General features: G+C 55.9%; 1 protein-coding gene across 1 annotated transcript in view; it reads left to right on the top strand.

Moving 5' to 3' along the window:
• CUX2 (cut like homeobox 2) overlaps nt 1-14,276 on the top strand; it is a gene marked incomplete at its 5' end in the record, with an annotated part of 76,405 nt that overhangs the window by 32,932 nt on the left and 29,197 nt on the right. The window contains 2 exons of the mRNA XM_019507241.1: nt 10,696-10,833; nt 12,186-12,309. Coding sequence (XP_019362786.1) covers nt 10,696-10,833; nt 12,186-12,309 — 262 coding nt within the window. The remainder of the gene's footprint in view (nt 1-10,695; nt 10,834-12,185; nt 12,310-14,276) is intronic.

Here is a 14,276-nt window from a genome sequence, read left to right as displayed (position 1 = left end):
CGTCGCTAGCAAGCATTGCGGCGTCAGCGTAGCCTCGTGCGCGGCGCCTCCCACCCTCTGTCCCCGGTGTCCCATCTCGGGTTGTCCGGGCGCTGGTTGCATTGCAATGCCTCTGGGCCACGGCGCTGCCATCGCCAGTGTTTGTTCTCCGTGCCTGGCGGCCTGGGTGGTGGGGACTCACTTGAGCATGTAACTCTGGAAATACCAGCCGAATAGACAAGTGGAAACAGCTTTTGCCATAGCCGTGTTTCAGCGCAAGAGGCAAATGCATCCTGACATTAGAAAAGGAATACATTTGCTCGAGCCTTGTAATAACACTGCGGCTATCCCCAGTTGCCTTCCCGACGGTGAGTTAGGTAAACCGACTGAGCTCCATTTGCAGCCATTTAGGTCTGATGTCTATTTTTTTTTTTAAATATGCGTGGGTACATGCCCCGTGCCCGCGCCCTCGCGCTGCCTGCACCTCGCTGTGCGTGTCTGAGCCACTGCTGACCTCCAGGTTTACGCACCCCAAGAGCAGCTTGTCCTGAGGGCAGGATAAGCTCTCGGCCGCTGTGCTACAGCAGCACTTCCCAGCACGGGTCCACGTTGTGCTGTGCACGCAGCAGGGTAGGAGCCCCGGGGACCACAGCCCCTTCGCGTGCTTGGCACATCGCTGGGTGTGTCTAATATGCAAGCGAGCCATCCTCGCTTGTCGTACTCTCGCTGAGGCTCCCCCGGGGCAGCTCTGCTGGCAGCCGGGTCCTCTGCCAGGGGCTGGGCTGGGATTTGGGAGCCCAGTTCTGATCCCAGCCCCATTGCTGACCTCCCAGCTGACCTGGCAGGGGTGGGCCAGTCTGGGCCTGCGTCAGTAAGGCCCAAACCAGGTCGTGGCTCCAGCATTTGGGATCCACCAGCACCCCCAGTCTTAGCTGTGACACGCCCGATGCCCCAGCCCAGGGCTGCCCCGGACTGTGGACCCACCCTCCCATCGCCCCACCCCAGGGCTCGGAGCCGTGCGCCCGGCCCGCTGGCCCACGCTGTCTCTGCTGCCCATGGGGAGCGCAGAAGACATCGCCCCCCCTTCTTTTAATTGAACACCATCTCATTAATAGACAGTCCCGCTTCTCCCATCATTCGCTTTGCTCTAGCCCTCCCCGATGCCACAACTGACAGGCTGGAGCATCTCCCGGTACCAGCGTAGCACGGAGCCAGCCGCGCTGTCAACAAGTCTGAGGATGAAGAGCTTCTAACTGCTGAAGATGTGCAGGAGGGCTCCTACAGGGGCACTAATTCATTTTCCAGACATTTAGGAATAACAAAATGTTTTAATGATTTCTTAGGGGAATTAGGGAGACATATTTTTGTCCTCATTAAATTTTATCCTGCAATACAAGAACCAAATGTCAGATCTGTTTCCAGAGCCCGGCGCTCACAGACGCGCGCACGCACACAAACACCTCACTGCGGGCTTTCGCTCCTGTAATTTTATATATATATATTTCTTGACAGGCAAATTCTTTGTAGGCTACTTTAGAAGCAACGCACAAGTCCTGATTCAACATTTTTGTTTTGAATGGCTGCTGTCAACACAAATCCCTGGCAGAGACTGCGACGCGGGCTGATTGCTCAGCAAGTATTTTGATAAGTGAGCGGGCTACATGTCTGTAATTACGAAAGAAACTCGTAAATCTCTTTGATATTGTTCACACAGATGTGGCGTGAAGTGAGGGGAAAAAAAGCCGTAAAATGTGTTAAAAGCATAATTAATGTCATTGTTGTCAGGGATGATTTGATTTAAGCCTCTCTGTGACTTCAGTTTTGGTGAGGGCCAGTCTCTTTATGGCACTGGGTGAATCCAGGGGTGCTGACCTGGGTTGGAGGAAGCTATGTGTTAATAGCCAGGCAGGGGCAAAGGGGTGCCAGGCAAGGGATGTTCATCTGCCAGCCTTTGTCCCCTGCGTGGGGGGTAAGGAGCATCTGGAGGCTGCTCCATATGAGCCAAAAGCAGCCCCTTCTCCGTGCCATGGGCCGGGAGAGCGGGCAGGGCCACGCCGGCCCCGAGGCTGCAGCAGCAGGGCTCTGCTGTCCCGCTGCAGTGACCTTGCCGGGCAAGGGGGTGCTGGTCACCTGTTGCTGTTGGCAGCCGGGTCTGGGCACTGGGCAGAGCAGGGACTGCGGTTCCCCAAGTCTGGAGAGAGCCGCTTGCTTGGGCCTTGATGAGTAGGGGGCCCGGGGCCCTGCAGGGCTGCAAACACGGCCCGGAGAAGCTCCACGTGCCTCCACCTGCTAGGGCAGCGATGTGGGAGCAGGGCTGTGGCCGTCATGCTAATACCAGCTGGCACGTTGAGGCCCGCGCTGACTTTGAGCAGCAATGCTGTGTGACAGGTCTCGAGGCATGCCGAGGAGGCTGAAAGAGACCTAGTGGGCTCGGGAAGTTTTGCCAGGGAGCTGCCAGGGATGCACGAGAGCACGGCTCCATCTCAGCACCCTTCCTGCGGGCAACTGGGGGAGGCTTTCTGGAGGGTCGGGGAGGCGAACAGGGTCCTGAGCTGCAGACAACGTCTGGCCTGGGAGCTTCATTGTCCCCAGGGTTGTTGGCTTGGAGGAGGGCTGCAGAATTGGGCCCTGAGGGAGGCTGGAGGGACCAGAGCCCCCCACAGCCGCTGCGAGCTTGTGTGCTGGGACGAGGACTTGGGAGCTGGGCTGGGCAAGGGCGGGGGGAGCAGGTGAGAGCATTGATTAGCATGTGGGGAGGTGTTGGCCCGAGCGGGGGTCTGAGCAGGTCTCTGCAAGGCTGTAGCATGCTCAGAAGGAAGGAGGAATGATTCGGAGCCTGACCGGTATGGACAGCGTGTCCCCAAACTCGTGGGTGGCAGGAGCGGAGGCTGTGCTGGCAAAGCTGGGGCCACGCTCTGCTCTGCGATGCCCAGGCTGCCATGCTCGCTTCCTCGGGGACAGAGGGGCCTCTTGGGCACCCCGCGAGCCTTAACCCTGTCCTTTAGTTGGATCCAAGCCTTTCGTGTCTGACAACAGGCAGCCGGAGCTGGCACCCAAGCCCCAGCCCCGAGTCCTCTCCAGAATTGGAGCAGCCGCTGTACTGAGTGCAGGGCCACACAGCTGCCATTTCCCTGGTGACCTTTGCTGCGTGGTTAGGCGGCCAGAGGCGCTCAGCGTTCGTCCAGCAAACCCCAGAGCCTTCCTGGCATCAGGGCTACCAAGCTGAGTGGCGGTAAAGCAGTGAGCCCTCATACCCAGGCCTCAGCAACTGGCTTGGCATAAGCTTTCCCAGGCAGAGCGCCTCGATTCACAGCCAACTCAGGTTGGGTTTGCCCCTTTTAAAGCCCCGCCTGGGTGGAAGCCAGCGATGCCGTGGGCAGGGGCCGGTCCCACTGCCCACGGTGAGGCCAGCAGCGGCTGTTGCTGCGAGACAGGGCCACATCGCAGTCCTGATCCTGCATCGGGGCTCCATGCCCCAGGAGGCAAATGCACTCCTCTGCTCTGCCAGCTGCTCCCCTTCTCTGTTAGGAACCTCCCCGTAGCACCACGGCACTTGTCCCTGGCTCTGATCAGCGCCACACATCCCACTGCACCCCGCAGCCTGAGCCCAGCATCACCGCGCCGTATGTCTTCATTGGTGGCACGGTGTGGGGAGGGCATTTTCCTGCTTGAAATGGCTCCTGGGTTTTCCTGGCAAACACGGCTGAGCAGCTGGAGCAGAGCCCAGCCTACCCCTAGCGCCATGGCCGGAGCGGCTCAGCTGCCCCTTGACACCGCTGCTCACTTCCGAGCTCTCGCACGGCAGGCGAAATGGTGTGCAATGGTGCCAGCTAGCGGCAGAAACTGAAACGGGTGATTTCATGAAGAAGCCAGGGCAAGGTTGGCTGGGTTTTGTGCTTTGCTTGTGTTAAGGAAGGTGTCTTGAAGTTAAGTTTTAAACTTTCAAGAATGGAAAAGACCAGGGCGTCGGGGGCCTTGAGAGGTTCGACCCTCCCGAGAGCAGCCTCAGTTAGTCTTTAACTGAGCAGCTTGTGCCCAAGGAGGTTGGTGATTGCCAGGTGAAGCCAACACCATCCTAATTTACGCTTTGCTTTTTTAGGACCTGGCTTTACAAGCAAGGCCCTCCCGGCGGGCAGCGGGAGTGGTCGCTGATCAGGGCATCGCTGGCTCCCATCGAGGTGAGGCTTCAAGAAGGGCCAAGTCCCAACTGGGTTAGAGACCAGCTGAGACTGCCTGGGACTGGGTGCTGTGTACCTGGCCAGTCGCTGAGGGCTGGGCGTGAGGGATCAGCGCTTTACCACCGTTCAGCTTGGTATCCATCACATTGTGCAGGGGGTCAAGTGGCAAAGACCACCAGGCAAACTGCAGCTCCCTGGATGGCCCAGGGCCCAGTGCAGTGGCTGCTCGAGCCTTGGAAAGGTCTCAGGGTGGTGGCTTGGGTGCTTGTTCTGCATGGCTCGTGCTCCGATCCACTGAAGGCCAGGCTCCCCCGAATGTGCCCGACCCTGCTGGAGCCATCCCGGGAGGCTGAATGCGGTCCTGATATTTCTAGGGCGGCACTTTCCTGCGAGGCCGAATCTGGAGCCTTGGGGTTGCCTTTTTCATACGACTTGGCTGTTTCTCCCTGAGCAATTGGACCCAGAGATTACACTAAAATGTCGCCTCTCTTGTGGTCCTGGCAGAAGGGGATGGGAAGCTGTTCTTTTTTAAGCTCAGGCCCAAAAATATATCCTCACGGGGTGAACAGCTCAGATCGCAAAGAGGAAGTTTTTAGAGGATGTGTCACTTTTATTTCAGCAAAGGAGCTGCAGCTAAAAGCAGCTAGATGGAAATGCTGATGGGGGCAGAGCTCCCTCACGGCTTTATTACCCATGCTAGCTGCATACATTTTGCTCCCCCATTATTTCTTGTTACCAAAGGATGTCAGCGCTTGCCACCGCAGATTGGATCATTGGCCTGCCCTGCCTTTTATCGTGCCATGGGCTGTTCCCCCGTGCTTCGGGGGCTGGATAAAAGAATCATCTTGGGAAAGCACCTACCAACATGCGCGGTGGGAGTGGAGCTGGAAATCCTTCACAACCCCTGCAGTCCATCAGCTTCAGCCCTGAAGCATGAGGTTTAATTACCCATATCGTTATCTTAGCTTGCATAGTTACAAACGTTATTAATGGCTGTAAAATTATCCGGTCCTTTTTAAAATCCAGCCACACTATATGTCTTCAGCTGATGACCCTCTGCAGCCGTGAGTGCTACAGGTGGACTATATAGTGCGTAAAGGCAGGGCATCCTTTTATTGCACCTGAATTTATTGCCCTCTAATTTTATCGAATGTCTTCTGCTAATGTGCAACAGGGTGGGAAGCAGGGGTTAATGCCTGCCCTGCCTGGAGTGAGGAGACAAGTCTCCACTCACTCGTTTCTCTGACACTGCTCCTGTCCCTGGGGCCAAGCCGTCGGCTGTACCACAGAACTGGGATCCTTGTCAAAGTCTCAGGCCAGGGGCCTGGCAGGAAGGACACTTCATAGCATGTTGTCCCTCTTCAGCTGTCTTCGTTCCAAGGATCTTGCAGTGCTGTGTTATTGTTATTACTTGTTGAAAGGCAACACTGAACGGGGGCCCGAGCAAGGCTCCAGCCCCCTAGAACCTCGTTAGTGCCCCAGGGCCTCCGGGGACGTGGTCGTTTCGACAGGAACTGAGCCAGCCCGTGGGGGAACTTCTTTTCATCCTGCCCTTCCGCCCTTTTCCAGCACCTCTGACAGGTGGAGCCCAGGTTTCTAACACCGGGCATCCAAAATGCGAAGCTGTTGTGGCCAGGGTGTCTTCCCCGGGGCATCAGAGACCCCGGATCTCCTGAATTCCAGAGCCCGGAGCAGAAGTCCCCTGCTCCACCCATGGCAAAGAGACATAAGTACTTGCAACATAATCTGTGGCTTTCATGGCTTTCTCAGACCAGATAAAAGGAAATGTCAGTGTGGGAGAGTGTGGTCTTGTGGAGGTACACTCAGCCTCTTCCTCTACCCTGGTGTAAACCAGGACTAACTCGGATGGAGTCAGAGGATGTGGTCACGAGCCGTTTCCTGTGGCTTTCTGCAGGGTAGCCCTCGCTTTGGGAGGAGGAAGTCACTGCCGTTCAGCTTCCACTTACCACGGGGCAAGAGAGTGCAGACAGGCAGCGCCTGCAGGGCTGCCGTTGCGTGGTAAAGCCCCACCCGCTTTCACCCTGCCATAGGGTGCTCGCACGTCTAGGCTCACCGTCACCCTGGGGCACAACAGGTGCGAGCCAGAGGTGCACTGGGACTGCTGTCGCTCTCGTGGTGGGTGCCATGGCTATGACCAAGGAAGCTCATGCCCCTGCCTACCAGAACCAGCCTTCCCCACTGCTTCTGCATCCCGGACCCAGAGAGAGCCAGCCTCAGGGCGCAGGGGTAACTCAGGACCTCCTGGGTGGCATGGACTCCCTGCTCCCTTGGGCAAGTCTCTCCAGGCGAGGTGGGGAGAGTAACGCAGATCTCTTGCAGTGGGTGAGTGCCTTGCACTCCTCTTGCCTAGTGCTGAACAGCAAGGCAGCTGCACCAGAAGTGTCCAAACCCACCTGAAGCGGCTTAAGGGTTGAGCACGTATCGCCCAACGTACTGACGCAGCACAGCGGGACAGGTCAGGGCTCAAGCCTTGCCCATCACTTGACTGTAGCTTAGGGAGTTTTTTTCTCGCTGTAATTTTTTATCCTCTTCTCCCCAGTTCTTGCTGAGAAAGGGGGATTTGGAGCGGTTCTTTATACAGCTATTATTGTCTTAGTGAGAAACCAGCTCAACATATTTAAAAGCGAACAGAAGGCTTTTCCCCCGCCTTCTTTTAACTTGTGTACCTTAGTCTCTCTGCCTGACATTTAGCTGATGCCTCAAATAATTCTTCAAGACAAAGTAAATGGGAATTCTTTTGATACAGCGATTCTTCAGTTACAGGCATTTTAAGTATGCATAATTTGACAGAATCCTCTAGTTGTCTGGTCTTTTATTTCTTTAAAGAAAACCACACGGCTGGTACTGTGTTTGAAAATGAACAACAATGGACTCCCTGGATTTCAGCAGAAATGGATGTTGCATGAAGAAATAAAGGAGGATTGGTTCTCATGGACTAATAGCGGCAAGAGCTGGGAAAGACCTAATAGGCCAAGTCAGTACATTGCCCTACCAATACATTTTTTTTTTTTGCAAGGGGCCTGGTTTACAGAGGTGCTGAGTACTTGCAGTCCTTGCTGGTTGCGTGAAGGGTGGAGGGGGCTGAGCCATCACTGGAGATGAGCAGTAAGATGCACCTTTGATGCATCTCTTAGTGAAGATCTCCCGGGCAGGGATTTGACTGGTCTTGTTGGACTGACTCTCGAAGGCCAAATTTTCAGAGTGCTGCCTGGGTTTGTTCAGACATAGCTCGGTCACATGTTTACATCTTTGATGGGGATCTTCCAGGACGTGGCTGTTGACATGATTTAAATCGCAGGTGCCAACTTGCACGCTTTGTCACCTTCACCAATGTAGACCTGCATGTTAGACTCACCAGGCTGAATCCAAATCTCATTGAAGCCAGTGGTGGACTCCGTGTCTGGTTCAGTCGTAGCTTCTCTGTATAAATTCAAGGTAGGAATCAGCAGGTGTTGAATGCTGGAAGCTGTTGGGGGCAAGGGGCAGGAGATGGATCAGTCTGGACAGGCCCCGCATAAATACTCTTCCCCGCAGCAGCTGCCCTGGGTCACTGGGCTAGATGGAGCAGTGGACTGCCGCAGCACAGCAGCTCTTCTGTTTGTGTCCAAATGGGTCCGAGACGCGGGCGTTTTCCATTGTAACCTCTGGTCTCAGGTCTGCTCTGCAGCACAGCTGCTCCATAGTGACCTGGGAGGCCAAATTGTTCTGAGCTGGGGACTTTTCTTGACCATTTCTATGGGATAGAAAGTGGCGCTCAAGGCCAAGCCATCGTTGGCGTGAATCAGTGCAGCTCCACTGAAGCCAGGGGCCTCTGCTGATTGACATCTGTGGTGCACCTGGCCCTCGGTGCCACGGTGCAATTCTGGATAACGTGCCCACCTGATGGCACAGCTTGAGACTTGTTGGAGGGTCCAAGCCACAGTGTCACCCCTTACCCCTGGGGGCCTGCGGGAGTGACTATGGACTTTTTGGCCGGATTAAGCTCTAAGTCGGTGTCAAAGGAACCGTCTCAGTGCACTGCAGGTAGCAGGCACGCACGAGCCAGCTTTAAACCTACTGGCAGGGTTGGCTTTTCGGACAGGTCTGGCAGCAAGCACTGAGCCTGTGCTTCCCAGATGTGCTGTAAGCCTTGGTACAGGCAGCCCGTTCAAAGCCAGCTCAGACAGGTGTGTGTGAGCTGCAGGCAGGATGAGTGCAGAGCAGACCAAGTCTTAGAAACTCCTTTTCTTGCAAAATTGTCACTAACACTGGTGGGGTATAGCAGCAGCTGGGTGTACAGAGAAGCAGTATTTCCAAGAATTGGAGCTCATTCATTCCTTCTGTAGTCCATCTAGTGGGGCAGGGGCCCGGACTGTCATTGGGATGCTCTTGGTTCATGGCTGTTGTGTGGTAGTTCACGTGCTGGACCTTTCAAAATCATTTTTGGCCCCACCAAACTCAGCATAAGTAAGAATTGGGTCCTATCTTCAGCTGTTCTTACCCTCCCACTGCTGCATCAGTCCTTGGTGGAGTGAAGCAGTGGCATTCGTTTCAGCAGTCCGCCTCCTCGCAAGTTTGTCCCTGTGTTGGAGAGGAGGCGGTGGGTGCTCCAGAAACACTTTGCCTCGGCCCCAGCTTGGCAAGTGCTCACACACGCGCCCAGCTTTCTGTGCGCGAATGGTTTTGTTGATTGCTGTGGCGGCTCACGGTGCCCAGTTAGCTTCTGCATAAAGGTCTGCAGGACTGAACCTGCGTAAACCTATTGCCGGGGCCACAGCAGTCCTGTCCCAGAGTTGATTAATGCAGAGGATGAAGTTCAAGCAGTTGGGAAAGGTCCTGCTTGCCTTGGATGAAGTCCATCCTGTGTGCAGAGCTGCCGCAGGCCCACGGCGCCAAGTGGGAGGTCGGAGCCCCTGAGCTGGTCCTCCGTACCAGGGTGGATTTCACCCTTTGCACAAGTAGCGCCAGTGCAGTGAATAAGTCCGATACTTGCCACAACACCAGCGGGACCCCAGAGTAGCTGCATTCGCTCCAGTGGAGTTATTCCAGCCCTACGCATGGGTAGACGAGATGAGAGCTTGGCAGCACGACTCACTTGAGCAAGCCAAGCGGGCTCTGGCCCCATACCACTGTTAATTACTCCATCCTCGCTTCCAAACAGACATTGCATTGCGCCTGTCAACTTCCCACTGCCAAATGCACCCGAGTGGCTCCCGAACAGTTATACGCTGCAAGACAAACGAAATGTCACCAGTGCTGCTCGCATGGCGGCTGAGAGCTGGCCCCTTGTTTTACACCCGCCTCTAATTATTCTGCGTTTGATACCGTCGCAGGCCGGGAGCTGTACTTAGCAGCAGCGCTGGCTTTTATTGCCAGTTCGGTTTTTTGCAATTGGATTTGTGCCATTGGTACGTGGCAGCGAGTCTTGCTCCATTCCACGTCCCTGTTTATCTAACTTTTTAACCCTGGAGAATTCGATTCTGTTTTTTTCCCTCTAAAAAAAAAAAATAATAATATTAACCTGGCTCAATAGGAGGCATTTTCTTGAACTTATTAAAAAATCCAGAGTTGTAAATTAATTTGTTCGTGTTGTACAATGGCAGTGCAGATGGACTCATTAGCATGCACACAACAAATAATTATAGATGAATTTTTAGCTGGCCTGCTTAATGGGCTTGCTGGGTTAATTATGTCAATGTATAATTACATCAGCCCTGGGAGACATAATGGCACACCCTGCTGAGCAGACACTAGCTAATGATGGTGTAATGCTGACAGAGGGAAGACATACTGCTCTGAATGCACCTGCTTACCTCTGCACAAACTGCTATTGTCTGGGCCTTCCTTTGCCTGAACAAACAGGCGTTACTGCGAGGCTGCAGGCTCGAAGGGGGACCGGGGGCTCTGCCTGGGCAGCTGGCGTTTCGCAGGGTGGGGCTGAGCCTCGGGGCACGAGAGAGGTGCCCTCAGAGCGGCTCAGGGCCGGTTGTGTGTAACCCATGCTTTGCCCATGCCAGCAGTGGTGCCCGCGGGCACTGCTGGGTTGCATGGCTCGTGTGGACCAGTGCCTGAGTCCCGTGGAAAAGCACCGATTCCTGTAGCTCCCTCCAAAGCACCGCTGGCCTGAGCGTGGCAGGGGTGGATCGACCTGATCCAGGTGTGTGCTGCGGCTCTCCCCCCCTCGGAGCCGTCAGGGCCCCGTGAAAGCGTGCAGGCAGATGGGCGAAGGCTTGGCGCCCTGACCACTGCTCTGTGAAGTCTCTTACGGCTCAGTTTGCCTTCGCCAGTGCACAGACGGCCCTGGGGCAGTGGTTGCCCTGAGTACAGCCCCCCGACCCTGCGTACCTTGGAGCAGCCGTGCACACGTTGCGGCCCTGCTCTGGCAGTCCTGGACATGGCCCTGCTGCAGGGGGGCTATGAGCTGTGCAGCCAGCACCTGACTTATTCCCCGGGGGGCCGTGGAAGTGTCGCAAGCAGGGCCAAGGTGGGGGTCCGTGCCGGCTGCTGCCTCTCACCTGTCGGCTTTGCTTCCCTCCAGATCCCGTTCCTGTCCTGGAGGCGGCGCGGAGCCTAGAAGACAGGCTGCGGCAGCTTCAGTGCCTCGACCCTGAGACCCCACCCCTGAAGGAGCTCAACCGGCAGTGGAAGAAGCCCCCTGAGCTTCTTGGCACCAAAGGTACCCGCCGTGCCTGCCCTCTGCCTGCCTCTGGCCCGGGGCCAGGGAAAGGGAGCCGGGGAGGGGATGCCATACGGCAGAGGAAATCAGTGCTGGGGTCTGCAGCGGGCTGTCAGAGGCTTTTGGAGCACCCAGAGCGGTTCCCCTGTGAACCCAAAGCTGGGAGCAGATGGGGGCCAGGACTCCCCGCCCCAGGAGAATGGGAGCGACTTCAGCAGCCTTGTTGTTTCCCAGGCTGCGTCTCCCGATAAGCAGCAGCGTGGGCTGTGCTGGGGTCCCCCCCGGATTGATGCCACTGCTTCAGCAGAGCTGCACTCATTCACATCTGCCCCGTGCCAGGCAGAGCCCCCGCTGTTGGAGACACTTCCTCTAACCCTGCCTGCTGGCTTTCCTCTGTGTTGTGAGGCATCGGCACCCATGGGTGCAGAGGATGGGAGCCAGAGACAAGTGCACAGTGACAGATATTTATTAGCCACTGCCCGGGTGGCACCGGAGCGGGGCTTTCAAGAAACCAGGTGGGGTCACTCAGTGCAGCTCTGCCGGCTGCCCTGGAGCGAGGCCAACATGCCGGTCCCTGCGTTTTCCACCAGTCTGTTTCTTCCTGTGTCTCTAAAAGCAGCAGAGACCGGTGGAGCTGGGAAGGAGCCTGAGCAGGCCAGGTAGCTTGCCGTTGTTCCTCGAGCCGCTGGATTGCTTCCTGCTGGGAAAGCGCTGAGGTCTCTTTTGTGGCTGCCCTGAGTCAGTCCCCTGTGGGGTGCTCTGCACAGCCCAGGGCAGAGACACGGTCACTGCAGAGACCGGGGGTGCAGCATGTCCAGTCCAACAAGGGGTCTCTGTCAGGCACTCAGCACCTGCACAGGATTTTGGTCCCAGACCCTGGTCATGCACGCACACATGCCCACGCTCTCTCTCCCCCCAGCTCATCCAAACCGTATGAAAACCCCAGGCAGGCAGGGTGTAAATAATGGTGGTAGCGAGCGTGGAGAGCATGTTAGGCAGAAGATTGGTGTGATGCCGGCGTGCTGCGCTCTGGGATGCAGCTGCGGCGGTGGCCACTCAGCCCTCGCAGAGCTCCCAGTTGCTGGGAGCTGAAGTGGCTGGAATGAGACTATTAGCAGATCTAACCTAGTCAGGAAGCTGCCACTTTAGCAGACTGGAGGCTGCGCTCAGGGTTTCGCGCCCTGCTGCGCCTCCGTAACGTGATTGACCAGCAGAACCTGCAGAACGTATTAACTCCGTGGCTGAAGTTCTGGAAATCAATTCTTTCCCCCTGCGATTGATCTCATGGCCCTGGAAGAAGGAGCCGCGTTCTCAGTTCTGTCATGCTGCTGATGTGAATTTTACACCCGCAGAGCAGAGAGAGGGAACGTCTCCAGCTGGGCTCACGGTGTCAGAGGGAACCAGGCTCGCGAGCATCAACAGCAAAGCACTTTTCACAGAAACCTTGTTGCAGAGAAATGAGGCAGAAAAACAAAAGTACGTGAGTAGCAGGGGCTGGACCCCTGAGTGAGGCAGTAAATATCCTTTACCTCTGCGTCGGCTGCAAGTGAGAGGTGCTGTGTGCATGCGCACGTGTGTGTGTGTCTCCCTCCCTCCACCCCGCCAGCCTCTTCCCTTCCTTCCTAGCAGTCAGTCCGTGCTCCTGGCTGTTGGGATCTGGGTTAAAACTGGCCCTGTCCTTCCTTCAAGCCAAGTTCTGGGCTGCATCGCACCACAAACCACCCTGTGTCCCATCTGCCCCAGCCTGAGGCTTCCCTCCTGCCTCTGTCATCAAGCGTGGAAGTGTTCAAAGCTGCTAATGGGATTTCCAGTTGCATTTAATGGGAGACGAGGGAACTCCAATCCCCTCCCATGCTGCTAACCTCCTCACACCTGTGCCTGGGCACGTGTGGAGCAGCTCAGGTCATGGGGGTGTTCCAGGGATTCAAGACCAGCCCTGGGCAAGTGCTGAGGTAAGCCAGGCATTGAACTGGTGACTCAGGGGAGAGGTAGGTCTGGGAGCTCACGAGCAGAGTGGTTTGGCCAGACCCACTTCAGGTGTGGTCTGAGTCTCCGGTTTCTAGTCCGTGTGGGGCCCTGGGCAGAGGTCCCATGTTGGGCCTTTCCTCTGCAGCCATGGTAAAGCCCAGCCCGGGATATTGCACCATTTGCCATGCCCAAAAGCAGCCCCAGCCCAGCATGGCACTACCTGCCTTCCAGCAAGCCCCTCTGCGGACAGCCCCCTCCACATGCAGCAGCACTGCCCAAAGCAGGGCCCTGCCGGAAGTGCCCATCAGTGCTCGTACCAGCTGAGCGTACAAGTGTGTGCGTATACAGACGTGTGCAAACACGTGCTCCATGTGCATGGTGCCTTGGCTCAGCATGCGGGGAGGGTTTTTTACTGTTTGACCTTGGTGCCCGATGGGAAACGTGCTCTCTCAAACACTACCCTGGTGGGCAGTCAGACCAGGGTACTCGGGCAGTGCCCAGACCAGGCTGCTGGCTGGGAGCTTGGCTAGAAGACCATCTTGGTGTGTCAGGCTCTGCGCAGACAGCTAGATAAAGGATCGGCCCTGTTCTGCCCTGAGCTTCCCGCGCTGTCTTTCCACGCCTCGCCACCCCTCCATGGGGGGATTGTTTCCCTTCTGCTCCACCTGGCTCTCACCGATTGACATTTCCCCTGCGCGTTGTTTGGCTTGGACGAGTTGGATAAATGCAGGCCGGCAGACGGACCTCTCTGTTAAATGGCCTTTGAATTTCCACACTCCGGAGTTTACCGATGGCTCATGGAACGAGACTTCATTGTTATTCCTTAACGCGCTGCACTGGTAAACAAATGACGCATCCTTAAACTCTAAATTGCAGTTCTTTGGAAGTAAGTTCCTGGCACATGCAGGCTATAAATAATGCAAAATAACTTTTCCCTGATTGCTTCCCCCCCCTCAAATTAATTACAGGAGGGTTTTCCTTTTTCACCTCTTAATGTCAGGAGGTGTTTAAGAATGTGTTTCCCTTATGCTCTGAAGGCAGCATTTGCCTTGTGTTTCTGCAGTGTCTTCTCAACCACTTTATGATACAGGCTTGGCCCCAGCGTATTCTTGAGAGAGGGAGGTGAAGCAGGACACCTCATCCCTCTCAGCTGGTCTGGGCCTGGCGTTCACAGACTTTGCTGGGAGAGAGGGGTGCCCTGGGCCACTGGTGTCCAGAGGTTGGCATTCACCGGTAGTAACAGCTGATCCAGTTGCTAGACTCCCGTTCGGTTCTGGTGTTGCCCTGAGGGGTCAGGCCAACTCTCAGGATCTCAATATTGCACTGTTAGACAGGAGGGTATGACACAATTGCACATATACAAACACACAAATCAGTTAGGTGCATACACACACATACTACCAGCTCAGGCACATACACATCCAAACCAGCCTAGGCACATGCATACCTATCACCAATTCAAGCACATACACTAT

This window comes from Gavialis gangeticus, unplaced genomic scaffold (assembly GCF_001723915.1).
Source record: "Gavialis gangeticus isolate Ggan-Ray unplaced genomic scaffold, GavGan_comp1, whole genome shotgun sequence".
In the NCBI taxonomy this organism is placed as follows: Eukaryota; Metazoa; Chordata; order Crocodylia; family Gavialidae; genus Gavialis; species Gavialis gangeticus.
Note: the sequence above shows the minus strand (reverse complement) of the source record. Positions and strands in the feature narration are given on the sequence as shown.